The sequence below is a fragment of the Psammomys obesus genome, unplaced genomic scaffold (genome assembly GCF_907164565.1).
Source record: "Psammomys obesus unplaced genomic scaffold, mPsaObe1.curated_primary_1811, whole genome shotgun sequence".
Classification (NCBI taxonomy): domain Eukaryota; kingdom Metazoa; phylum Chordata; class Mammalia; order Rodentia; family Muridae; genus Psammomys; species Psammomys obesus.
Window position 1 is genome coordinate 4,460,691 of NW_026596131.1, and position 27,966 is coordinate 4,488,656.

At 37.7% G+C, this 27,966-nt stretch overlaps 1 protein-coding gene across 1 annotated transcript in view; it reads left to right on the plus strand.

Moving 5' to 3' along the window:
- Positions 1-27,966, plus strand: part of Cep112 (centrosomal protein 112) — a 382,050-nt gene that overhangs the window by 66,594 nt on the left and 287,490 nt on the right. The window contains 5 exon segments of the mRNA XM_055592186.1: positions 6,874-7,028; positions 7,727-7,856; positions 8,509-8,601; positions 10,412-10,471; positions 16,685-16,764. Of these exon segments, the coding sequence (XP_055448161.1) occupies positions 6,874-7,028; positions 7,727-7,856; positions 8,509-8,601; positions 10,412-10,471; positions 16,685-16,764 (518 nt within the window).

Below are 27,966 nucleotides of genomic sequence, written 5' to 3' on the forward strand. Positions count from 1 at the left end.
ACACACACACACACACACACACACACACACACACACACACACACACAAATAACTGGGAAATAAACCTATGTCCTCTGCAAGACCGGTTAGTGTTCTTAACTACTGAGTCACTGCTTCATCCCCTGTATATTTTAAAATGCATTTCTTGGGACAAGACAGATTTATTCAGTGGTTGAGAGAGCTTGCTGCTTTTCCAGAGGATGCCAATTTGGTTCCCAGCATCCATATTGGTTGTCTCACAACTGCCTGTAACTCCAGCTTCAATGGATCTTGTATACTCTTTTTATCTTCCGTAGGCACCCCTACCTACATGTTTATATGGACATGGGGTCACACACACATCTAAGATAAATAATTAAAAACTTGATTTCTTTTTGAAGTTTATTTTTATTGTATTTTAAAACTGATGTCTTTTGACAGTAAGCTGAGCCTACCAAAGTATATATTCCAGACCTGACTGGGTAATAGGCTAAGGGAAATTTTGTGGTACTGGGTTGTTATTTTTACTACTCTGGAGATTATCTAATATGTTCCTGAGTCTAATTTCATTTGCAATGAGTTGCTCATAAAGGAGTTCAGAAAAGAACAGGACTCACCACTTCACCCCTTATTATCATACATTATTCATGCAAGACAATGCAATAGCATCACACTTTAACAAAAATCTTATCTTACCAGTAGTTAATAGCAGCAACAACAAAGGGACTGAAGATGTGGCTCAGTGGTTAAGAGCATCTGCTGCTCTTGTACAAGACCTGGGTTTGGTTCCTACTACCATGTGGCAGTTCATAAATGCCTGTAAGTCTAGTTCCAGGGGGTCTAATGCCCTCTTCCTGCCTCCACGGATACCAAGAATACATGTGGTAAATACATGTGCATGAAGGCAAATACTCATACAGATAAAACACAAAAACAAACAAGCAAAAACCCAGAAGATAAAAAAACAAACAGAACACTTTAACAGCAAGAATAATTGATGAGGCTAAGAGACCTCAGGTAGTTTCAGTATTCCATCTTGCATTTCCTTGTGTACCTTATGTCATGAAATGACCTCACCCCCTAAGTATGTCTTCATGTTTGCTTTGGTGATGATCTGATGGACATGATAGAGTGGGTTGAGGTTATAAGGTACTTAACTCAGGTTCTGTTCTGCTCCTTACTATTTTGCGAGAAGGCTAGTATGGGCAAGACAAATTTGCTAAGTTTCATTTTTCTCAGAGTTAAAGCTGTGTTATTCCTACCTCATAGTTTGGGGAGGATGTTAAAGAGCCTACTGCTTGCTAATACTGTTGACACTTTCTGTGGTTCCTGACCTACAGTGAGAACTCCCTGGTAGTTAATTGTCATTATCTTCCTCATCACAATATGCTGATGGCTTGTGAAGTCTTGGGTATTCAGTTTTGGAAGATATTGCGAATGCTTACATTTAATGTGGTATGTTATGGCCATTGTGGTTTTTTTTTTTTTTTTTAATCTTTTTATTGTTAAATACATAGCCGGGAGAGGAGCTGCATGCCTGTAATCCCAGCACTCAAGAGGCAGAGGCAGGCAGATCTCTGGGAGTTTGAGGCAAGCCTGGTCAACTACAAAGTGAGTCCAGGACAGCAAGGCTACACAGGGAAACCGTGTCCCAAAAAACCCCAAATAAATAAATAAATAAATAAAGCTGATAGAATTGCGCAACAGTTACACGGCGGGTTCACAAATCACATCATGGGACTGGTTCCACGTGGGAGGTTTATTAAGGGAAAGGGGAAGGGGTCACAGAGACCGTCTCTGGGCAGGGCAGGAGAGAGAGAGAGAGAGGAGCTTCTAGTTCTCTTATAGGGTGACCCAGAGCATGCGTAGGTGGCTTCACAGATGCCTGATATCCAGTTTGTCAGGGCCCTTGAGGCTGGCCGTAGAGATGCCTGCGTTCAAATCCCAACAAAAGCATAACATAAAATCTGCTATCCTAACAATACCGTTATCTGTATGCACAGTGTTTATAGTGGATTTCTAGGACTTTGTCTTTTCTGTGACAGATACTGTATGTGGACCTAAAGTACAGCTTCCTCCTCTTCAGTACTACTTTCTATTTCTATGGATTTCTGATTACTGCAGATAGTGTAACTGGAAGCATGCAGGATTTGTCCTTCTATGACTCTCTAATTTTACTTAACATACTGTCCTCAAAGTTCATACAGGTTGTAACACATGATAAATTTTCCTGTTTTTGTTTTTGTTTTTTTCATTTTTTTAAAGACAAGGTCTTAACATGTAGCCTTGACTGGCCTGGAACCTTCTCTGTAGACCAGGCTGGTCTTGAACTCACAGAGATATTCTTGCCTTTGTTTCCTGGGTTGTATGATTAAAGGCACGTGCTACCACACCAGGCCATTTTTCGTTCTTTAATGGCTATGTGTAGTTGTTTCCATCTCTGCTACTGGGAAAAGTTCCAGGGTGAAACATGGGATCGCCAATATATTTTGAGATCTTAATTTTATTTTGGAGTAAAGAGATACATAACTCCCTCCAGAAATAATATTGCTAGACCATTTGGCAGTTGTATTTTCAGAATTTTGTTTAGCAACCTTTACCTTATTTTTCATTTTGGTTACAGCTTTTAAATATTTTTAAAATACTGGGTTTTATTTGTTTTAAAAAGTCTTGACAATATCATAGTTGTATGCAGTTTCTGTGATCATGGTAATTCCCAAACTACCCTGTAGAATCCCCCTCCCATTTCTACCAATTCTCTTTCCAACTAGCCTCCTGTACCCATCTTTTTCCCTCCCTCAACTATCATTCTTCCCTTCCTCTTTCCACTCCTCCTCTTCCCCTCTATTTTTCTCTCTTCTTCCCTACTTCATCCCTCTCTTCCTCTTGCATTTTTTCTTTCCATTGATCTCTACCTCCAACTATCATTCTCAGCCTGTGCAGACCTGTGCAGCCCTGTGCAGCTACTGTGTTCACAATTGCATTGGCCTTCTGTTGTTTTAAAAACAAAATCCCAAATGTTTGATTGTACCAATGAAGACTCTGGAGCCAGAACCTGGTGAGAAAGCCTGCTAGGTCAGAGAAGCATAGAAAGCACCCAGCTGACCTTCCTACTCAGCTGACATCCCAGAAAGAAAATATCTTTTCTTCTTCTCCACACTGTCTTAAATACCCTTCAACTCCATGTCCTTCCTTCCTTCCTTTATTTTATGTCAACTGGTTGCTTGCTCTGCCTCTTGACCCATGGTTGGCTTTATTTAGCTCTTGTTTACAGAAAGCTCTTGGGTTAAAGGTGTGTGTTAAGAGCTGAGCCACACCACAACTAGAACTAGGTTTTCTATTTCATAATCTTGGGGTTCATGGTGTGATCAAATATCCCGCAACATTCTATTCAGAAAACAGTGTCCAATTGCGTGGTTCTCACAGTCCTTCCACATCCTCTTCTAGTGTCTCTTGGGCTTTAAAGGGGGTGACATGTTTGACATATTTGGGGCCAAGCATTCAGTAGTCATTCTCAACACTTCAGCCAATAGTGGATGCTACCAGTACCAAAAGAGGCTTCTCTACCCAGGGCTGAGAGTTGCACCAAGTATAACTATAAATTTGAAGACAGTTTAGCTACATGCCCATTTGTCAAAATATCAGCAATACATTCTTCTCAGTACCTTTGATCTCCATCATTAGTTCTATACCATTCCAGAACACTTACACCATTATTTTACCTGCAAGCATGTATGTCTATGCAGTTCAGGGTCGTAGCACTCAGGCTTTAAAGCTGTGTATGATCACTTTTCTCTCCCATCAATCTGCAAAGCACTTTCTAGCACTATGAATCTACAAATGGTAGCCAGCAGAGAAAGGAAGCTTCCAACTGAGTAGCAGCTTGGGTTTTCTGTGTTCTGTATCCAGAGTGCACTGTCTTCAGCAGTAGTGTCTTACTCTAGTTCTGGTGAGCAATGGCAATAGTCTTGATTATTTTGGGAACTTCTGGAGTTATCTGGCCAACAACTCATAGGAGAGTATTCTGCAGGTGACACTGGGATTTTGTTTTGAAATCCTATGACTTTTTGGAGCAAGGTTAACCACCTATGCAGAGTACTTCATTCAAGCTCTTTTTAAAGTTGTACTTTTATGTAGCTTATAAAGTAACAGGCTTTTATATGTTTTTCATACCTGCTTAGTTTTCGCTGATTTTCTTCCTCTGCTTTCCCTATCTTCTTACCCATACCTCCTTTTGGTGTTTCCTTTTGTAGTCTTCCCCCTTCTGCCTCTATTGTCTCCACCCCCTTATCACTGACCTCTCATGGCTCCTTTGTTCACAACTGGCTCCTACTGACACTCCAGCTTAAATCCACTTATCTAAAAATTCCAGCCTACAATCTCCACATGAGGGAATATAGAGTTTCTTCTGGGGCTGAGGTGACTTCCCTCAGCATAATATTCTTGCGAACACTGTTCTAGATTTTCAATTTCTCCATATCCTCACCAACATTTGTTATTTTATTATTGGAGCATACATAGCTTTATTTAGCAGGCATAGCCAATGGCTGCATCTTACTCACAAATACCTTTTTTGGGTACCATAAAGCTTTAAAGGTTGATTAATTCCCAAATTAAAATTTCAAGTTCACTTTATTACTGTTATTTTCAGTAACCCTGATTTGAGATCACAATATTGTTCCAATGTCCATCACTTTTTCCCTTGAAACAGTGATATCATTCCCGCTCATCTTTTTTTCTTCTCTTACAAAGAACTAGTTTGTGCTTTCATCTGAGCATGTCTTCTTATCTTCACTATATTCAATTATTAATATTATTAAAAAAAGATTGTTTTCTGGCTAACAGAGACTCTTTTTCCTTAAGCAAAGAATCACTTTAGGCCCTTGGTTTTGATTTATTTCATTGGTGACTAGGTTATTTTCTAACAGTTTATAATGGCTACTTGTCTATTTCTTTTAATCTGTGTCTTGTCTTTGGAATTCTTGTCTCCTATCTCGTATAGTAACCAAAACCTCATTTTGTGCAGTGTTTTCTTAGAGTTTTTGCTATTTTAAGTCTCAGCTGCCTTGGCCACCCCCTGCTTTGAGTTTCTTGTCCAGTTCTCCCCCATGATCCAAGATTAGAAACTATCTCTAGGATTAAGAGAGAGAAAAAAAAAAAAGGAAAGGAGAAATAAAACTTAGAAAATACTGGCTCATCTTTCGTGGTTCTTTCTCCATCTTCCTTACATTTCGTCTGCCTTGGGCATCCTCTACCACCTTCGGGCTGATTTTTTCAGACTTATTTCTGTGTCTTTTAGGCATTCTTAATGGGAGAGTCACTATTCATAAGCAGAATTTCCTCTCCTGAAGTTACTGAGGTGGGGTTGCAGTTCTGTCATTCCTACATATTGTCTCCTGTTCACCAACTTCCTCAAAGAAGGAGTACAGATCCCCTGGATTCCACCACTGAAAACTGGAGAGCAAAGGCTCCTTCTTATTTTGTGCCACACTGTCACTATGTAGGAAGCGAGGGTGTTTAGAGTGCAGTCAGAAGTGAGGTTAAGTTCTTAACGGAGCAGCTCCACTCAGCAGAGGCAGAGTGGGTTCAGTGCGTTAGAATGAAGCTACACAGCTTCTCTGTCATTATAAAAATATATTTTATGAGACTTTATAATTGTCAGAGTTTCATGCCCTTGTCAGATGTGGTGACAATTTTTAGTGTTATCATCAAAGTAATTATGTAATTATGAAGAAGTGTATTGTTTTGGCTTTAATTATATTAATTTGATGATTGATAGTTTCAGCATCTTTTTAACACTGTGCCATTTTTAAATGGCACAGTGTTAAAAATTTCACATATTTGGAAGTTGTTCCACCAAAATTTAACTTACCTTTCTACTCAGTTTTATAATGAAGAAAAGGTAATATGAAGAAAGAGTGTTGGGGTTTAACAGTAATGTTTAAACTTTATCTTAACTCTTTGTCATGGAAAAACAGTAGAAAAGAAATGCCACACTAACCTTTCCTACTTGCATTTATTAGAAGTATAGTTGTGAAAATGAAAACCAGTTGTCTCTCAGCTAATACTGGCTTAGTGCAGTTTTGAATAAAGCATTTAGAAGCTCATAAACACCTTTATTCAGGCTTTAAATGCAGCCCTGCTAAAGTGAAGAATTCAGAATAACTTAAATACCAAATAAAAAAGAGGCAATTTTTTGAATGATGCTTTTGAGTACTTTAGAAAAAAAGAGAACTGCTTTAAATGAAATAGAAAAACCATTACATATTGAAAAAAATAAGAATTTATATGATAAATATTCCCGCACACTTGCTAATCCTGAATATGTTATGGGGTGTTTCTGGCATTAAAATACAGGGTTATGGATTTCATTTAAAACATCATGATTAAAACCTTAAGTGAAAAGGACAAATCTAAACTATAATGAGGAGACCCAGCAGGATCGCAGTCTACCTGAAGGGAGGGCCTTGTCTTCTTTACTCCCATGGAAAGTTTTCAGACTCAGTACACATTCCATGAATCAGTGAATAGGTGCATATATGTAAACATTCTGTAAATGTTATGGTAAAAATGATGTTTAGAAGAGTTGGTTAGGCTGGATTGTGGTAGTACATGTCTTTAATTCTACTCAGGAGGCAGAGACAGGCAGATCTCTGAGTTCAAGACTAGCATGGAACAGAACAAGTTCCAGGACAGAGAAGGATAAATCTTATCTTGAAAAACAAACAAACAAATAAAAAGGTTACTTTAGAGACTTTTTTTTTTTAACTGATTTTGAAAATGACCTATTTGTTCTTAATATTCTGATAGGCAATATGTGTCTTCAGGGTGCTAACTAGCACACATGGCTAAAAAGCTAGTTAGAGGTTTCCTGACAGTGACTTGTTCTTTTAGAACCACATGATCAAAGAACTGGAGGCCCGTGTCCAGCAGCTGACGGGAGAAGCAGAGAACAGCAATTTACAGAGGCAGAAATTGATCCAAGAAAAACTGGAGCTTGAAAGATGCTACCAAATGACATGTAGTGAATTGCAGGAGTTAAAGACCAGGTAGGTGGTCTTTGTCAGCGGCTGTAAGAACAGCTCTGACTTGGTAAGTGACCTGCAGGAGTTGTCAGACTATGCAGTAAAGCTTATGACCTTCCTATCTAAGCAGGATTTTTTTAAATAATTACTTTCTTTATTCACTTTACACCCGACTTGCAGCACTTTCCATCCTCTCCTACCAGTCCCATCTTCCCTCCCTTTTCTCCCATCCCTCTTCCCATATTCTTCAGAAAAGGGAAGCTTCCCTACCCCTGACCCCCACTCCAGATCATCAAATCACATCAGGATTGAGGTCTTCCCCTGAGACCTGGTAAGGCCGCCTGCCAGCAGGGAGTGATCAAAAAGCAGGCAAGAGAGTCCATGTCAGAGACAGCCCCTGGTCCCCTTACTAGGAAACCACATGAACCCTGAGCTGCCCATCTGCTATATCAGTGCAGGGGCCCTAGGTCCAGTCTATGCATGGACCTTGGTTGTTGCTTCAGTCTCCACAAACTCTTCTGGTTAGTTGGGCCCTGGTTAGTTGGCTCTGTTGGTCTCTTTACATATTTTTAAACGTACTTAAAAAGTTGATGAAAATATGGATACCTACTTCATGTAGTGAAAGAGAATATATTTGAATTTAGTTGATTAATTTAGTTGATATCCATTTAGAGATTGGTTTCAAAAGTATAAAAACATTATTTTTTATATTCCTGTTGTAGGCGTAACATACTACATAAAGAGAAAGAACATCTTGTAAATGACTATGAGAAAAATGTGAAATTATTAAAAACCAAATACGATTCTGACATAAGCCTCATGAAACAAGAGCTTGCACTTTCAGCTGCTAAGGTATTGTACATGTAGGTAGTCACATTTGCACAAGTGTTCAGCCGTGGGCAGCGATATATCAGCTGGTCATTTCCGTTTGAAATTAGCCCCCTTTTCATTTTGTTCTTGAAGTCTCTAGACTTCAAAACATTTGCTACTGTTTAGAATCGTGAAAACACTCAATGTCCATAGCCCACATAGCACCTAACAGTGAGCTCTGCTCGGAGCTTGCCTAAAGCACTAACGTTTTAAAGAAGAAATTCTTAGATATGCTTTCTGAAGTGCTACTGCACACATACAATGGTGTTACTTTGAAATTTTTTATATTTAATTCTTATTTTTTAAATTAAAAAATTATAAGATTTTAACTCAGTGTTATGTTTTATAGCGTTAAATACTATGCAGATTTTAATTTACATTTTTACTTCGAAATACTAATTTTTGGCTTCAAATGTTACTCTAGTTACTGCTCAGCTTACTGTTCCTCTTTACAGTATATTTAAAAATAGATTTAACTCTTATATTGTCTTTACATTTTTTTTCATTCAGTTTATAGTTTGTAGATAACTCAAATTCTGACTTAACTTTTATGGGTGAAATGGTGGGCTTTATGTCAACCAGAAGTGTGGATGATAGAAAAGTCAGTGCTCTACCTTCTTTTCTTTAATCCTAGACATCTGATGTGATTGAAGAGTTGGAACAGAACATCTGTCTATTAAAACAGCAGGTCCAGGAGTCGGAGCTTCATAGGAAACAGCAAGTAAAAGTGAGTCCTATACTCTGACCGAGATCAGTGGGCCCAGTTCCTTTGCTTTCTTCATCTATGGTTATAAATGAAAGTCAACTAAAAAAAAAATAACTTAGATGGAGTCTGTGTGGACGTAGCCATTTCTGATTGTATTCCTGGCATTTTACCTAACCAATGAATATGCTAATATGTAGAGACTAAAATACAGTTGATTTGAAATCTCTCTTTTGAGATTAGTTTAGAATTAAAATCTTAAATGATTTAAAAATGAGATCTTGAAATTTTCAGGAAAGTAGATGAATTTATAAATTGTAATATCAAGCATGGGGACCCAGATGCATAAAGATAAACCCTGAATGTTTTCTTTCATATTATGTGGGTCCTAGCCCATAATGTATACATCTGTATGTGTGGGATTATGGGTAAAAGCTAAAAAGAAAAAACAAGAAAGGAGACCAAGACATGGTAAAGATAGGCGATGGGAAGGATGGGGTTGGGTAAAGGACATATAAAGTATAAAAGAGGAAATAATATGGGGAATGAGAACAAGGAGGGACTAGGGGTAGCAGAGGGTTGGGGAAGATGGGAAGGGAGGAAATTCTACTAACATACTTTGTTCAAAATTGCATTAATTGGAAGGAGATGAGGGAGGGACCTGCCATCATTCTATAAAGTGACTAAATAAATAAATAAATGGAAAAATGTCATGATATCTAATATGTTTTATGTAAGTTGAAGTGAAATTATTAAAATATATTAAACATAAATAGTTTTATTAATTTATTTCAATTTGTTCACTTTGTATCCCAGCTATAGACCCCTCTCTCATCTCCTCCCATGCCCCTCCCCCAGTGCACTGATAGGGGAGGTCCTCCTCCTCTTTCCTGTGATCCTAGCCTATCAGGTCTCATCAGGACTGGCTGCATCCTCTTTTTCTGTGGCCTGGTAAGGCTACTCCTTCCTCAGGGGGAGGTGATCAAAGAGCCAGCCTGAGTTCATGTCAGAGACAGCCCTTGTTCCCCTTACTAGGAAACCCACTTGGAGACTGAACTGCTATGGAATACATCTGTGCAGGGTTCTAGTTTGTCTCCATGCATGGTCCTTGGTTGGAGTATCAGTCTCAGAAAAGACCCCTGGGCCCAGAATTTTTGGTTTTAAATGAAATATTTTAATATGTTAAATCTTTTTAAAAGTAAGCCCCAATGTTTGTTATTTGGTGTACTGTCAATAATGTGCATGGGTTACCAGTGTGATTAGGGAATATATTAAAGGATACAAGTGTATATGCATTATTTGCTGTTCTTTTTACATATCTTACTAGTGTTATATGCCATCAAATTTTTGTTTGATGTGGAAAAAAAAATCTCTCATTTAAGTGTACTATTTTAAAAAATATTCTCCCTTTTAAGTTCTCAGATTCCATTGTCTTCCTTCCCTCTTTATATTTTCCTCATTGCTTTCATTCTCTCAATTAAAGGGTATCAGGGACGATGATATAAAACAACTTTGGCGTTATCATTGCCGTCTTGACTTCATTGCCCATTCCTAATCTCATAATCTTAAATGTCACAGTGATCCTTGTTCTTGAGGACAACAGCACCTTCATACAGCTTAGGTTTTATGTCTTATAACATAAAGCTGCTTGTGTCTTTTCTTGTGACTTAGAAAATTAGGTGCCTAGAGCTCTCTTAATGATAAGCAAATGGCATGCAGAACTCTGAAGTAAAGTCTAACATAAAGTACATTCATTGCTCTTATCTGGTCACTAATTTTACTGACTCTAGAGGTCATGTTAAACATACTAAAAATAAACATTTATCATTTACAGGATCAAGAAAGTAAGTTTGAGATGGAGACAAACAATTTAAAACACACCTATGAAAAAAAGGTAATATAGTTGGAGATTATAAACATTTAGAATAACAATTTAAGCAGTTAAAGGGAACTGGTTTATTAAAGTAATATATTTACCCTTTAAAGAATTTTTTGTTTCTCTTTTAATCTCAGCTAATCAATATAATAAAAGTTTTCATGTTTATGAACAGATTCTTTGGTGTAGTTGTTAATCATACCAACATTAAAGCTCTAGCTTTATGCTCTTTTGGGTGAATGAAGAGAATCATTGACTGAACCTCTGTTACAAACACCTTGGTTTTTTTATTTCTTCAAGTTTGAAATAATTGGGACTTACATTGCATTCCTATGTATCATCTATGTAATAAGAACTTTGACTATGTAAACAAAAACCCCAAAACATTGAAAGCATTGACTACTTGCAACTTAAAAGTTTCTTAGCATTCAGAATATTTTCATCAATGTATTTTAATATTACTATTATCAGTAGTAACTAAAGTTTTAATACTTTAGAGAGCATATGCAGATTTGTGACTGATATGACAGTTCTGAAATGGAAATGGTTTGCTATAAGACATGGAAAGTAAAAGCAGTTGAAATAACAAAGGTTTTGTTGGTATTTTTGTTATTTACTTTTAATATTTGGCAAATTAAACCACTTGTAAAGTAGAAAATGAGCTTTACCCTTCCATTGAAATATATGTAAATTAAAGCTAACCCTGGTACATATTCTCAATCCACTTTGTAACACATCTTTTTTTTTTTTTTCTTTTGTCCTTCTAGTTGCTTAGTAGATATTCTTTAAATGCTTTCATTGGATAAGGCATCATGTTTGGTAATTGGATGAGGCTGGGAGCAGTTAGGCACTCTGCCTCCAAGAGCTTAGCATACCAAGAGATAACAAGTGTGTTTGTCACTTACAAAGATTTCTTTTCATATATATTGATCTGTGTTTGTGTGCTTTTTATAATTGTAATTATTTTCTTACTCCTGAAGTTTTATTATAATTCATTGCCAGGTATTTAGTATTTTTTATACCTGCAAATGGTATATGAGCAGGAAGAGGAAATAATGTTTTGATTCAAATGAAGTTTTTTAGTTTCTATTGCTGAGAAATGAAGTTTCCTAAATATTTTGCTTACGAAAGAGAGAGAGATAGAGAGAGAGCACAGCACAATACTAGAAGTCTTTTCCGTTGTGTAAGGCACTGGGTTAGTCTGGGTGAACTCCCTGGGAAGCCCTCTGGCTTCTCTTCCATATGTATGGAACTCCTTTCTGCCCTACTGCTCTTCTGCCGTTGGGCCAGCCTTCCTCTGATCTGCCAGCCTGTGGAAAGGATGGGCTGGTGTCGAGGAGCAAGGCACACCTGAGAATTGTTCCATGGAGAGAAAGACCCAGATGGCCTTTGCGTCTACATGTTCTTGAGTTTTTAGCCACTGAGTAATCTAAGGTTCTGCTATCAGCCTTTCTCCCTGGTGAATAGACAAAAGGAAGGAAACTTGAGAATTTGTTTTGTTATTGAAGCTTAGGGCACAAGCCCACACTGCAGCAGCTGCGAAAGGTAGGCTTTGCCACCTCGTGGCACAACACAGAGCAGAGAAAGGAAAGTGATCAGTGGAGCAGAAGAAGTAGCATAGTAAGCACAAGTCCCATCTTCTGGGAATGGACATGTTTAAATGGAGAAAGAGTTAGGGTGGGGCAAGTGCATGCACAGGTAAATAGTCCTGCTCAAGCTGTGCTCTGCTTGATCAACATCTCACTCTAGTTCTGCAGGGGACTCTGAAGAAGTCTTTATTGCTTGAGGAGACAAGCTGATTCCTTGTAGACTTCTGCTCCAGGGTACCATTTCACCATCATGGAAAACTCCCCTCACTTGAGGTGTTTGTTCCTGCTAGGCTTTGCTGTCTTTGGAGTCCAAGATTCAGAACAATGACTAGAGACTGGTTAGCCCTTTTGTGGGGTCTGGAGGAAGGACAATGAAAAATTCACAGTAGGATCTCCCAGTTCCTCTTATTTTTGTGCTTCCAGCTTGAAAGGGAATGAAGTAAGTTAGGTGGCACTGGCTCCTAGATAGATGTTCCTTGAGTAAGGAATCCTCATGACTGCAGAGGTAAATGAGTGACCTCTGAAGGAAAGGAGACAGATGCAAAATGGAGGTGGAGAGGCCAGGCTTTCATCTTGTCTTTAGTTACCATGTGAGTTCAAGTGGGGAGTCAATGCATTTTTTTTTAAAGAAAAGGCAATGTCTAAGTGCCTGTCATAATTCCATTTTTATCAGTAGCCTACTGACCATTCCTGTTATGGTTCTCCTCTGGAAGGAGACCTAAAACCTTTGTTAGGCATTGTAATTGTAGCTATTCCATTTCTATGAGCTATCAATCGACCTCACTTTTAAATAAAATAACCAGAATATATTTGGCTGTTTTTAATGTAAACATGACTTGTTTAAACCAACAACAATCTCTAGGAGAGAAATATGTATTTGTTCATATTGCATATGTTACTGATATTGTTTATATTAAAAGAAACGGTTCTTCAATGTGCCACTTTTTGTTTCACAATTAATTCCATAATCTCCCCTTTTAAATTGACATCTGCTCTTCTTTATTTATTAAACCTGCTGTGATCTCAAGCCTTGAAGATTTGATGTCTTGTACCCCCCTGAGGGAATGTCCTTCTGACAGCTCAAAGGCCTGACATAAATCTCACACAGTCCTTGGCTGTGTAACTGGATAGCTAACTGCATGGATAGGGCTTTTGTTTGGAGAGTGTTACAGGTGTGCACATTCAGTAACTTTCCATAGAAAATGTGCTTCTGAATATCTCTGTTCAGGAGGAGGAAATGCCATCTGAATGACATTATTTCCTCATGCCAGTGTGAAAGCAGCAGGATGGGAGCATACCATCCCACCGTCTTTGAGGTGGAAGAAACAGCATCAGATGCTGTCCCTAATTTAAGCACACACATATTATCTCATGGTCTTTATTGATCTCTGGTGGCTGTTGCCTGCTCTTTAGATCTTTGAACATCAAACAAATAATAGGCCATAAAGCTAACCGTCATTGTTTGATGAAGTGTCGTAATCTGCTAAATCAGGAAACTGCTGGAGTAAATGATTTTACTAGTAAGGAAACACCTGCCTCCTACAAATAACCTAGGGCTTGTTTTCCAAACAGGTGCCGGGAGTAAAGAGTGGTGCTGTTTACCCAAAGAAGAACACGAGGCAGATGCTCACATGCACTAGTTAAAACGTGCTAGACTGACTAACCTCCTAAAGTCATTGTTGTAACTGTAACAAATGTAATGTAGGTTCTGAAACACACAGAAGCACAGTCTTTCCAGTACTTAACATTCATATGTACCTTGTATAATTCTATTTAAACAATTTAAGCATGTTCACAGGAACTTTATATGTAACACATATTAGATTGTATTTTTACTACTACTGTCATAATTTTCTTTAAAAGGATAGGTAACTTTTCCAAAGTTAAAAGAGAAAAATAACTTGTGCTGATGTACTATTTAGTAAAGATGCAATGTGGTCATCTATATTTTTAACTCTAGACTGTGGTGATTAGAGTTGTTAAGAGGCAGTAATAGTCTGCTAGTTGGTTTTGGGGCCAGCCTCAGCTCTGTGCTCTTGCTATGCCACGATCCACAGATCTTTCCTTATTTATATGCTCCTTTTTGATTTCTTAATTTTGGGGAGATTGAAGGGAATATAGCCATATTTAGCATATGTTCAATAACTGTGCTTATGTCTACTGAAATCAACTACTTAGAATAAACTCACATGTTTGAGAGTAACCTGGGTGTCTTAACTACCATCAATACTTTAGTTCAGTATTAACTATATATTGAAGAAAGATTTGAATTAAATCACATTGAATCTTACTCTACATTACCTTTCGGCAACATGGCAAGACCCTGTGTAAAAAAAAGAATAGGAAAAAAAAGAATAGAAATGAAAATGAAATAGAAATAAATACAAATAGATATTGGGCAGTAGCATCATCTTTATGTTATTTCTTAGTTTTCTTTTATGTAAAAATAATATATATAATATTTCAATACAAATATTAAGTTGTAGTCTTCCATCAAAGTCAATATTCATTGATTATTTGTATGGTATTTAATTATATATTGCCTGCAAATAGCCAAAATATGGATCAAATAAACCTATAATTAAAAAAGGATCTCAAGCGTGCTCTACTAAAATATTCTGTCAAGAGGAAACAAGCCCAGAATACCCCTAAATGACTGCTCTAGTGTGGGTCAGGGATGCTGGGCGCTGAGCTAGTAATGTAATTGAGAAGCAGCCTGGAAGCATGTGCACACATGCATGTGTTCTTGACTCGAGAAGAGCCCTTCTTCCCCACCCTGATAGCTCCCTCTCCCTTCAGACATGGAGCTGAGCGTCTTAATCATTTTATCTCGGTGCGTGTGTCACACGCTAACAATCATTAAGAAGTGAAAGCTGGGATTTGAAATAGGTTAAGATTGCGTGGTGAGAACAATAGAAGGAGCTGTCTCCGACTCTGTTGCTGTCACTTCATCTCTTTCCCATAGCTGGGCTGCCTTGTCCTCCAGTGGGAGAGGTCCTGCCACGACAGGAGGTGCCAGGGTGGGTTGATACCCCTTGAGAGCCTCCCCTTCCCTGAGAAAAGGAGAGAGGGCATAGGGAGAGGAGAGCTTGAGGGAGGGAGGGGGCTGGATCAGGCTGCAAAGAAATTACACTAAACAAACAGACAAATGAAAAAGAAGGTTGTGTAGTGAGCAATGGAGAGCACACAAGAACTCAGAACACTTCACAACCCGGGGCTGCTTTATGGAAGGGCAAGCAGCTTCTTACTGTGCACATTGTGACTGTTGTTCATAGTGACCCGAAGTGCTCAAGAAATACTTTATGGTGTTCAGTCTGACACTTTCGATGTAATTTTCACATTGAGAATTTCTTATGTGCGAGTATTCACAAGAGTGAATTGCCTGAAGTAATCCACTTTTACCAGGATATTTTGATATGGTTAGTGTTGATCCCTGTTTGTAGAGGGGACTGAGATCCAGCATGCTAAATAACTTGTGAAGAAGTAGGGATGTGACCATTTAAAGGTACCCTTTAATTTTATCTGGAGTTCCCCACTGCACACAGTATTTAATGTGCAAAGCTTGTTTTTATTCCAATGTAAAATGCTTGCTGTGTGCCAAGCATAGTAACATGTCAGTGATCTATAAGCAGCGAGACAACAGTTGAAGTCTGAGTGTAAACTGTCAGCAGACTTTTCTTTTTCCTATATACCATAAAGTAAGTACTATTAGTGGTAAAGATTCTCAAGGTGAGTGATCCTTCTCATTATAAGAAAAATTATACTTATGGGATTTTTTGAATTGATCATTACTGTACCCCAAAGTGGCACCAAAAAAGTGTCTTTTAATTTTCCTGGTCACTCATCACCTCAGAACTCATTGTCTTATTTGCTTCTCAGTTCTGTCTTAGTTTAGTGGTTTCCATCATAGAAACTAATAGAGGTTTTATGATATTATCGTGGAAAATTACCTCTCTAGCCGCACTGCTTTGAGTTTCTAAGAATATAGTTGACTTTACTAATTTAGTTGCCTAACACAAAAGGAAAAAATCAAGATAATTATAAAAAAAAAAATAGAGAATGTGGGATTTGCGTTAAATATGTCCCCATTGAAACTGATAAAAATATCTACTTTTGGCTAGTTCTGAAGCAGCGTGTGACGTGGCTTTAGAGTGTGGGGTGTGTTTTTGAGTGTGTGAAGAGAATTTTCCTTTAGCCTCTGTGATTGGTGCTGTCCTCCCACCTACACAAAGGTTGCCACGCGCTGGATGGAGGCAGTCATGGCAGCATTTTGTTCCACATGTGGTCAGTGGGTGCACGAATCATGCTTAGCAATGGAATATTTCATAATAGCCCTTCTATATCTGGTTAATGCAGACACACTGTTTATTCTAGTCTTCTCAGTAATATGAAATTTATTTCCCTGTCAATAATATAATTAAAAAATAACGTGATTGGTGCTTTTTGAAGTTGATGCGTGCCAATTCATTAATTGGAAAGTTACATTGGGAGTATAACGTTGAAATTATTCTGCAGATAAACAGATTTCTGTCATGAAATACTAAATCAGAATTCATATCACAATGGATTTGAGATTGTTGTTTTTTTTGTATTTCTGAGTATACTTATTGTCCGGTAAGTTTAATGTACTCTCTCATGGCAGGTGCAGGAATTACAGAGTGAACTTAATAAAGAGAAAGAAGACACTCAGAGGAAGATCCATAAATTTGAGGAAGCTTTAAAGTGAGTTAAAAAAGAAAAAATAATCACAAAATATTTAATGTTTTAACAGTTGCTCTTGGTTGGGGCTGGAGAGCTGGCTCAGTGGGGAAGAATACTAGCTTCTCCTTCATAGGACCTAGGTTCTGGTCTCAGCACCCACTTAATGGCTAACAATTTTCTGTAACTTCAGTGCCAGAGGATCCCAAGTCCCGTTCTGGCATCTGTAGGCCTATGCATATAACATAAAAGTAAAATTAAAAACACAGACAAGTTGCTCATACTGCACAGAGAGCCCAGTTAACTAGACTGAGTGTCATGTTTCACAGCAGCTTGCAGAGTGTTGCTTCACAGTGCTTTCCCATTGGATCTCAGTTCTCAGATGTTTCTACCGCTTGATTTCTTTTTTAAACAGAACCAGTTCAGCTGTTTTTAAGTGATAGGAATGAGAGAAAATAGAACTTAGTGGTCTCAGATGCCTTCTGCCTCTTAAGTAGAAACACATTTTTACAAAATGAGACTTAGAAATCACTGTGCAGATTTTGTTGGTTAGTAAAGTGTTTTAATTGTTATGGTCACAAATGGATTACTATCTAAGCATTGTTTAGAAGAATTTTATCTCCTGACCTGATATGTGAAGATACCTGGCATTTGAGCTTCTCTTTTTCCATCCATTTACATACGTTGAGAGGACTGTTTAACTTTTTGTTTTTTACTGTGAACATTTTAGTTGGAACATACTGATTTACTCAGTAAATACCCACTTCTTATTGTGTGTCAGGTTTTATGTCAGAGGATCATAAAACCATTTGGTAGGTTATTTAGGAGATTTGGCAGTTGCAGTACAGAGCAGATGGGATTCACCCAGAGGAAGGTCAGCGTGGCACCTGATCCAAGGGATTCAAAAGAGGGCTTCCTCGAGGTCAGTGTGCCTGACTAATTTGTTTTTCTCTCCTGAGTCTCCAAACCAGTGTCATTACGGAACTGCCCCAAAGGGTACTTCCCAAGAAACATTCATATCAGATTTTCCCTGGAAGACTGCAGCCCAGATCTTCCCCCTTGCTTTGTCTGTTAGTAAAATGCATTGGCTTACTTGCTAAGTGAACATCTTAGAATAATTTATGTACTGTGACATCATAAGAAGTAATGTTTTTATCTACATAAGAACTTGTTGCTTATTTGTTCACATCAACTATGAACCAGATGCCATAAAGGGGGATCAAAAGGCAAGCAATTATACTCCTTAAACATTAAATTGTCATCTTGATTCATGACAATACTAACACTAATCAAGGGCTTGAAAGGACCGAACCAAAATAACACATTTTATTTGGAGTTAAAAGAAAGAATTTTAGACTTTTAAGTAAAATTCCCTGGTAGAATCATTCCTCCCATCCCCTCATGTCTTCATTTTGAACAATAGGCTGATGGTCTTAGCACCCAGCAGAGCAGCAATAATCAAGATGGAAAATAACAGAGGAAGTTATTGTGAAGTTGGAACTTGAGAGTAAATAGCAGAAGCTGGCTATTTTCCAAATGGAAAATATTCCAAGGAGTGACTGTTAACTGCTTTTGATCTAAGAACTGTGCTATTTAGTTGGCCTATGTATGATTTCATTTTGCAGCCCTATGATGTAAAAACTTGCCTTGACTTCTCACAAGCTTTTTTTCTCTATTAAATATGCATAAAGATAAAATAATCTTGTGTTTAGACCATGGTGTTATGGCCTCATGCAGTTATTCTTTCTTCATTTCATTTAATAAGGGCTTTTTCTTATGTGCAGCTAAAACAGAAGGAAAAACTATGTGTATGCATGTTCATATTTGAGTATATAACAAATATAGAATAAGTCAAAGAATTGAAAAATAATAAGAGATAGTCAGAAAGCTGCATTGTTAGTAGCAGGCCTGTCAGAGAGGGGGAGCTCTTTACCTTATTTCACGGAGAGTGGGGACATGGGAAACACTCCTGGGTCTTGTCCGGTCAGGAGATCCTGCCTACGATGACTGGTCTCATTTCCTTTCCATTTGGGAGCTCTTTCTCAGAATGCTTGTCTCCCATCTCTGCCTCATCTTTCAGATATGCTCCTTTTGTGTCTTAACCCCCGTATCTCAGATCTTTTTGATTTTTTTTCACAGAATTCCACCCTAGAATTTTGTAACAATGTAAATGTATTACTGTTAGTTAGGATGGTATATAATGATTAAGATGTTAGTAGGGAAATTCAGAGTGTCTCCCCTAGTCTGTCCTTACATCTGTGCCCACAAGAACTCTTAACAGTTTTCTAGGAGATTCTCTGTGCAGTGATAGTGATAATGAAGATTAACCACCAAAGAGTCAATATTTCCCTCTGAATGTTTACTCTGGAGAGCTTACTTACCCGATACTGGTTTTAGGAGCTAGCACTAATCTAATGCTGCTGACTACTACCATTCTGTGTTTTCATTCTCTATCTGGTTTGATCACTTGTCTTTCCTGTTTCATTTTTATTGCAGAAAGTAATTATAATACCTTCATGTAACTAAAAGTTATTTGAAGCTATAACTGCAATGTCATGAACTATATATGGTTTTTATTTTCAATGGTAAGTAAAGAATGTGGGAAGTGGACTAACAACTAGAAAATGACTGCATAAAACAGAACAATTTAGTCTTACTATTCAAAGGACTAACACTGCAATATTATTGTTTCGTTTTTTGGAACAGTTAAACTTTGTCAGCATAGCAAAGAACTTGGGCTAGATTCTCATATCAAGAATAGCTAGATAAATACATAGGTAAATAAAAATCTATCACATATAAATGGTATATTTACTTTATTTCTTCTTCAGTTTTCCTGTGTTTATCAAATTTGAAGTTAAATTGTGGGTACTATAAAAGTAATAAGACATGGTCTGAAGTAGTGTAGAAATTGAAATATTTAATGAGGTGCTTAAAACCTTTTTGATTGATTATTTTTTCTGACTTCTCTCTTGCAGTAAAATTCAAAAGGTGACATGACACAAGTTTATGCTATTTTAACTTCTGTGCATTTATGAAAATCACATATGAAATATATTTTATGCTAACACTGCATAGACAAGTTGTGTGATTTTCTGATAGTGCTAGTAATATAAAGTAGCAATTTATTTATCTCACAAATCTAAATGTGGATCAAAGAAGCATAGCACAAAATAGCCCATTTTGCATGGTCCTATTTAAACATAACTTAAAATAAGATTAAAGTCATGGTCTCAAGAGAAGTATCATAATGTGGACAGCATAAAATTATGTATAAACATGCATTTTTATTGGACCTAGTCCTCCATCAAGCTTTTACTATAGAGTCAGGAAAGACAAGTGTAGAAGAATAGCCCTCCATATAGGTCTGGCAGAATTTGATTGTTCAGTGGTGGGGTCTGCAGAAGGTCAACTGAAGTGAGTGGAGCCTGGGGAGGAGTTAAAGAAGGCATTTCTTCTCATTGGTTCAAGTGCTCTAAGTCATGTATCTGCATATTAACAAAGCATTGATTAATATTGTTCACTTATAAACAAAGCATTGATTATAAGTGAACAATTGTTTCATTTAAAGAAGCAATGTGAGATATTCTTGTGGCGTATTTAACTAAATTCACATACAAACACATAAACACACATATACAAAACTATTCTCTCAAATCAAGGTTTCTGTATTTGTAGCTTTCTTGAAAGTGTCTATTTATATTTTCATATTTTAACTGCCCTTTCAGATAAAATTTCAGTTACACATAGAGTTAGTAGGACAGTGTCTAAATGGGGTTATAAAGAAATTCCGTTCAGAGTGTTCTGGAATTACACTTCTATTTGAACCATTTGAAGCCTATTGTCAATGCTAGTAGTATTCAACTGTTTACCGTCTCATTGAAGGCCATTCCTGAAGTTGTATGTGTATGAAGAAATCAGTTGACAACCTTCTTTGCCTACTCTTTCCATTTTGTTTAAAGCTGGGAATTACATGATATTGGTTTTGTTTGTACTGTTACTTAACGTAGACATACACATACAGTATTCATAATCTCCTAGAGAGTGGGAAAACAGATTATTTACCCCTATAGTTATTTTCAAAATAAGTTATATTTTAAAACATGATTGGAAAAGCTTTTCTGTAAAGCTGTTTTAAATCTCCTTTATCTCTGGTTGCTTGTTAGCTGTTTTGAATCAACATTTATAATATTAGTATGCAACAGGGATTAATCTTCAAAAAGGAAGGGCTTAAAATATTAAAACTGCAAAGTTATAATGACAATGTTTCTGCCCCTGTGTTTATTAGGAACAAATCTTAACAGAATACTAAATAATTGTGTAGCTATTCAAAAAAGAGCTTTATTTCAATGGACTTTTTATAAAACTTATTTCTATTTTTCTTCTTTCATATATTATTTTTATCTTATACATTCTATCATCCTGACTGCAGTTTCCCCTCTGTCCTCGCCTCCTAGGTGCACTCCTCCTCCCTTTTCCTTCATAAAGCAGGCCTTCCAGGGATATCAACCAAGCACAGCATAACAAGTTACAACAAAACTAGGCATATACCTCATATCAAGGCTGGACGAGGCAACCCAGTGGGAGGAAAAGGGTCCCAAGCACAGGCAAACGAGTCAGAGAGAGCCACTGTTCCCACTGTTAGGAATCCCACAGGAAAACCAAGCTACACAATTATAACATATATGCAGAGGACGTTGGTCAGGCTCGTGCAGGCTCCCTGATTGTTACTTCAGTCCCCATGAACCCTTTTGAGCCCTAGTTAGTTGATTCTGTGGGCTATATACGTATGGGGCACTTGACCCTTTTGCCTCCTGCAGTCTTTCCTTCCTATTCCTCCTAATGTTTGCCTGTGGGTCTTTGCATCTGCTCCTATCAGTTGCTGGATGAAGCCTTTCTGAAGATGATTATGCTAGACTATGCTAGACTCTAGTTTATGAGTATAGGAGAATATCATTAGAAATCATTTCATTGACTTTTTTTTGCCAGTCATTTTGGTTCTATTCTAGGTCACTGGGCTATCCAGCTTCTGGGTCCTGGCCATCTCTGCAGTGCCATGTGTGAGCTCCCGCTCAGTGGCTGGCTTTCAAGTTGGAACAATCATTGTTTGGCCATTCCCACAAGTTCTATGTCACCTTTACCCCAGCACATCTTGCAGGCAGTGCAAATTGTAGGTCAAAAATTTTTGTGGCTGGGTTGGTGTCCCAGGCCGTCCCCTGGAAGCCTTGCCTGATTACAGAAGATCCTCCTTTACTGTGATTCTTTACCAAGGTCACCCTTGCACATGCCAGGGAGTTTCCATTGCATAGGATTTCTAACCTTGTCTCCCCAAATGCTCCTCAGTTTTGGTTGTCTATCCCAGTACTCTCCCTATACCCCACTTCCACCTGATCTCTTCTTTTCCCATCCCTACCCAACCCCCTTTTAAATGGAGCATTGCCTACTGAAAAAAAATGGATTTAGCTGCATTAAGAGTAGATAGCCTTTCAGTTTACCTAGGAGAGCTTGAAGTTTTCAATTTAATAGAAAGGGAGAGCTACTAAATCAGTGTGGTATTAGAATTTTGAAGTACAGTGAAAATAATGGTGTAATTCTAAGTTTAGTTTTAAATATTGCCAGCATGATGAACCATGGGTTGTTCATTTTGTTTGTAAGGTTGATCAGTAGTGCAAGGAAGTACTAGTCACTGTGCTTTAGGTGTATGTGAAAATGTTTATAAGGTCACCTTGTGACTTAGTTTCTTTTATAGTTGCTATGAAAAAGCATCTTAACAGAGAATCATCTTAACAGATGTTAAAAGCATCTTAACCGAGAAACAAAAGGGCTTATTAGGCTCATAGTTCCAGGCCATGGTCCATCACTGCAGTGGAGGTAGGGCAGCAGGATTGAAGTGGATAATCATATGAACATCCGTAGTGAAGAGCAGAGAGCAAGGAGTTAGGGCGTGCTTGCTGTCCAGGTTCCTCTCTACTGTTCATCTGGTCAGGGACCAACATGTGAAATGGTGCCACCCACAGAGGGGGCCTTCCTAACTTAATTACCCCAATTAAGAAAATCCCTCACAACCATGTGTGGAGACCTATCTCCTAGGTAACTCCAAACTTTGTCAGGTTGACAGTTAACACTAACCATCACACCTCTAAAGGAATTCCATTCTGATTTGATAACAAACTTTACTTCCTAAAAGTTTTCTTTGAGAAGTAAAATAAATACTATCCCACCACAGTGCGAACGTGGTCTATCAGTTATGATAATTGACAGAGATGTCATGCTGCTTTTAACTGATTGAAACACTTAATGACTAATTAGAAATATGTAATAATAGCAGTACATATTTTCCTATTATTTACCTCTTATATATTTTTGTGTGTAGAGTATGCATCTGGGTGTGTCTTCATGTTCTAGTATGGGGGTTCGTGTGTGTGAGTGTGTGTGTGCTGGTATATGTACACATGTGGAGGCCATGTCAAGAGTCTTCCTTGATCACTATCTTATTCACTGAGGCAGGACCTGGAACATTCCCTTATGGCTGCTCTAGCTAGACAGCTTGTTCTGGGGATCCCTTGTCTCTGCATTCTGGGGTTGGAATTACAGGCTACTGTGGACATCTGTCTGTCATTTATGTGGGTGCTGAAGAGTCAAACTCAAGTCTTACGCTCATGTATAAGTGCTTTACCCACTGAGCCATCTCCCAGCTATTTTCTAGTACCATTATTACCAATATTAGTAACAGATATAATGTATAAGGTATTATTCAATCAAAATGTCATATTTTCATATCTAACTATAATGTTACTTTTTAACATATATGAGTTGGAAGTAAGAAGAAAATACATGGCAGGTCTGAAGTCATGTGGGATTCAATTTAACTATAATGAGAACAGTTTCTCACCGATGGATTTTTATATAATTGAGTTACTGCCATTCAAGTTCTAGACTAATCCAAAGGAAAATGTTTTTTATGCCGTTCTAACAGGAGGTTATATTTAAGCAGACTGTCCTGGGTGCTTGAGGATATTTACAGTATCCACTAAGAAACTGTTAATGCACATATTAATAGTACAATCGAAACTATTATGATTGCACTAAGTAGCCTAGCTCCCGTTATTTCTTTACAATTAATGAAATATGTTAAACCTGAGCACCTGTGGAGTGAGAGCCTTACCTTCTACATGAGTCTTTTGTTTTTGAATTTTACTTTAGATATTTCCCCTTACTAGGAACCCACATGGAGACTGAGCTGGCTACATCTGAGCAGGGGGTCTGGTTCTTTCCATGCTTGGTCCTTGGTTGATTCATCAGTCTCAGCAGGATCCCCTGTGCCCAGAGTTTTGGATCTGTTGCTCTTCTTGTGGAGCTCTTGTCCCCTTCAGGTCTTTCTATTTCCCCCTTCTTCCATGAGATTCCCTGCACTCTGCCCACACTTTGGCTGAGTCTCAGCATCTGCTTCGATACCCTGATGGGTATATTCTTTCAGAGGCCCCCTGTGGAAGGTTACTGTCCTGTTCCCTGTCTTTTCCTACTTCCAATGTCTATGCTGTTTGCCCTTCTGAATAAGGTTTCAGCCTCTTTCCTAGAGTCCTCCTTGTTTAGCTTCTTTAGGACTATAAATTTTAGTATGTTTATCCTATATTATATGGCTAGTATCCACTTATAAGTGAGTATATGCCATATGTGTCTTTCTGCTTCTGGGATACCTCACTCAGGATGATCTTTTCTAGTTCCTACCATTTGCTTCCAAATTTCGTGATTTGTTTGTTTTTAATTGCTGAGTAGTATACCATTGTGTAAATGTTCAATAATTTCTGTATCCATTCTTCAGTTGAGGGATATCTAGGTTGTTTCCAGCTTCTAGCTATTATGAATAAAGCTGGTATGAACATAGTTTATTTTGTTCTGTATTTTTGTTTTTAAATTTTCTTTTCACTGTACTAATCCCTTCCTTTTCAAAACTTCTTTCTGAGACATCAGTCCAACCAAGGACCACTGATGGAGATAAACTAGAAAGCCTGCACAGATGTAGCCCATGGCAGTTCAGTGTTCAAGTGGGTTCCATAGTAATGGGAACAGGGACTGTCTCTGACATGAACTTGGCCTTCTCTTTGATAACCTCCCCCTGAGGGGGAGCAACCTTACCAGGCTACAGAGGAAGACAGTGCAGCTACTCCTGATGAGACCTGATAGACTAGGATCAGAAGGAAAGGAAGACCTCCCCTATCAATGGACTTGGGGGGGGCATGCGTGGATAAGAGGGAAGGAGGGTGGGATTTCGAGGGGAAGAGGGAGGGGCCCATGGGGGGGATACAAGGTGAATAAAGTGTAATTAATAAAAATTAAAATAAAAATAGAAAAAATAAAAACTTCTTCTGTTCTTATTTTCCTCTCAGTTAATTTTAAGACCATGCTTATTTCATACAGACTGTCTTTTTTCACTCAGGTGCCAATTATCTTTTGGATAATTCATTAAGTGATTTTGCTGGTAGATTTTTCTTGAGTGTATCCCGAATGTTCCCTCTCTCAAGTTCTGCAGTAGCTTTTAGGCTTCAGTTTTTATTTTATCCTTCATTACTTCATCTTGAATAAGGTAGACCTCATCTGGTTTTAATGTTTTATTTGGTGCACACTTAGAGAGCTCCTACAGTTTTTGCACCTTCCTGGGCTCTGTGCTCTACGTTCTGGGAGTGCATTGTCCTGCCTGTGCTTCATGTGGACTTGTTTAATGTCTGTGCTCTTCCAAAGATCAGCAACTGGATAACAACATTCAGTCGCCAGGAAATTCTAAGTTTCTAGAAAAATCGCCTGCAGATCCTTTTACTCATGATGTACCTTTTAATAACCTGTGGTGTGAGTTTCGGTTTTTCTGAATGAATGTGACTCTATAGTTCTCAGTGTATCATCAGCTCTCATTCTTTCCTGGTTTTTGTATCCATCTTTATTCATTTAGTTGTAAAGTTTGCAGCACTCTGTAGATAGCACACCAGCATCACTCAGCCTTTACCCTAATCCAGATGTTTTCTGCAACATCATCATAGTAGAATCCCAGCTACCAAATACCTTAATATTTTTAGATGCAGAATCTTTTTATTGAGAGACATATATCTTTCTAGCTCGAATTCTAATTTCATGTGCTTTCTGATCCAGCAGTACACATGGGCAGTTTTCTCAGTCTGTTTCTAGCTGCTGTACCTACTGGAGATTTCTTTACTGAAGCTTTTCATCAGCTTTCTGATGTGATTCGATTTACTGTTATCAGTGTGTTTCCTTTTATTTCTCCTTCTAGGTATTTCAGTGATCACTTGGGGAGACAATTTGTGAGATGCTAAGCAGATGTCATCTTTTTTTATGTGTAGCTAGAACTTATTTTTGTGTAGAATTTTTGGCTAGATTTTTGAAATGTGATATGTATATTCCCATGCTCTTTATAATTGCACAGTTAAGTTCATGTTAAGTCAGCACTTTTGGAATCAATTATTGTGGTTCAGTGTAGATTCAATTATAGATTAGTTTATGGCACTAAAATCTCGTTGCACACTGACCTCTTCATGACTTTGAAACTTGATTTCTTAAAATAAAGAAGTCCTTGATCTCAGCTTGCTTTGTGGTCTTTTGCTTCTTTTTCAAGAGGATATCAGGAAGCGTGTGGAGCTGGGTGACCTCCTGAGCAGGGCTGCATGGTTAGCTTTCTGCAAAATTAATAAGTGAATCAAAGGCTGAATCACCATCTCCCAAATGACTTTTTTTTTTTTACTGCAGGAAAATCATCATATCTCTGTTGCCACAAGGGTTCTTTGATTTTTTTTACACTATTGGATATATGCTTTATTAATATAATAGACTGCAGACAACTCCTTCTGAGCTTTTATCTCTTTAAAAAATTGTTCTTGGCATTATTTGTTCACGGGTGTATGGTATATGCTGAAGAAGTCGTTGTTATATTAGAGCAGTAGTTGGTCCTCCTCCACCTCTCTGATCCTCTGTCTCTAATTACACATGAAATTGGTTCCTGTTCCATTCTCTTGGAACCATGCCAAAATATTGTTTCTGATTTCATTAAGGTTCTTCTCTTAAACCCTCGGCTTCTGTGTTTCCTTAATTGAAGTTTTTTATGTACCAGCCTTTCCACCTATTAATTGCTTCCTATTATAATTATTACATCTTTCTCTATTTTGAATTGTAATGTAAGATGCTCTCTGAGTCTTTCAGCCATGTTTATCTTCTTAACATATGCATATTTGCATATGCCAATATGCAAATGTTATATGCATAATATTAATATGTATAATTCTCCATCTTAGAACTCTGTTCTCAACACTACTTCACCTTCTTCACTCTAGATCTCCTCTCCTTTGTTTTTAAAGTCAATTTTCCTTAAAGTATTATTTTACTCATTTTCTTCCACATAAGTTTTCACTCCTCTGCCCCATCTAGTCTGCCTTCCTTCTTCATATCACCACCAAAGCTATCCTTCCTGACTTTCCAGAGGCTTCAATATAGATTTCATTTCTCTCTCTTGGCCTTTTTTGTTATGGCCTTATTCTTCTTGGGTTTCATGATTCAAACCATTCTCCCATTTTCTTCTTTCCAGTCAGTATTCTCTGCATGTTTGTCATCTTCTCATCTTTCTCTAGATTATTTTCTAATACACTTCAGTAGGCAATGGCGTAATAACTGTCCTTTGACACCATTGGCTTCATTTAGCTTATGGCACTTATTAGTAGAATATTTGATTTAAGTTTTCTGTTTGTAAAACTGTTTTGGATTTCACTTTGTATAGAACTTGTAGGATCATGCCTTTACTATGTTGTTTTCATCTGTGTGCTGATCTTCTCTTGCTGCTTCTATAGTTTTATTTTATTGTGTGTTATAGTAGTTTCTCACCCATTCAAGCTTTTCAGCAGATAGAGAAAATTTTTGCACCTGAGCTTACTTTATTCTGAACACATAGATTTAGCCTATACCATGTTGAATTAGCTAACAGCATCATTGTATTGGAGAACCACAAAAAATTATTTCTAGAGCTTTTGAAGCAAGGTCTATGAGTATTGAGCTGTCATCTCTCCGGGACTCATGTAGACCTGGCCGTATAGTTAAAGGCAAGGTCATAAAGAAAGTCACAGACACCTTCAAAGAATCATTGTCATAAGATCAAATTTTTTTGTTGTTGTTCAATAAACAACTACACAAAAGTAACAAATGGTTAATGGGTTCATTTTTAACCCTCATGTT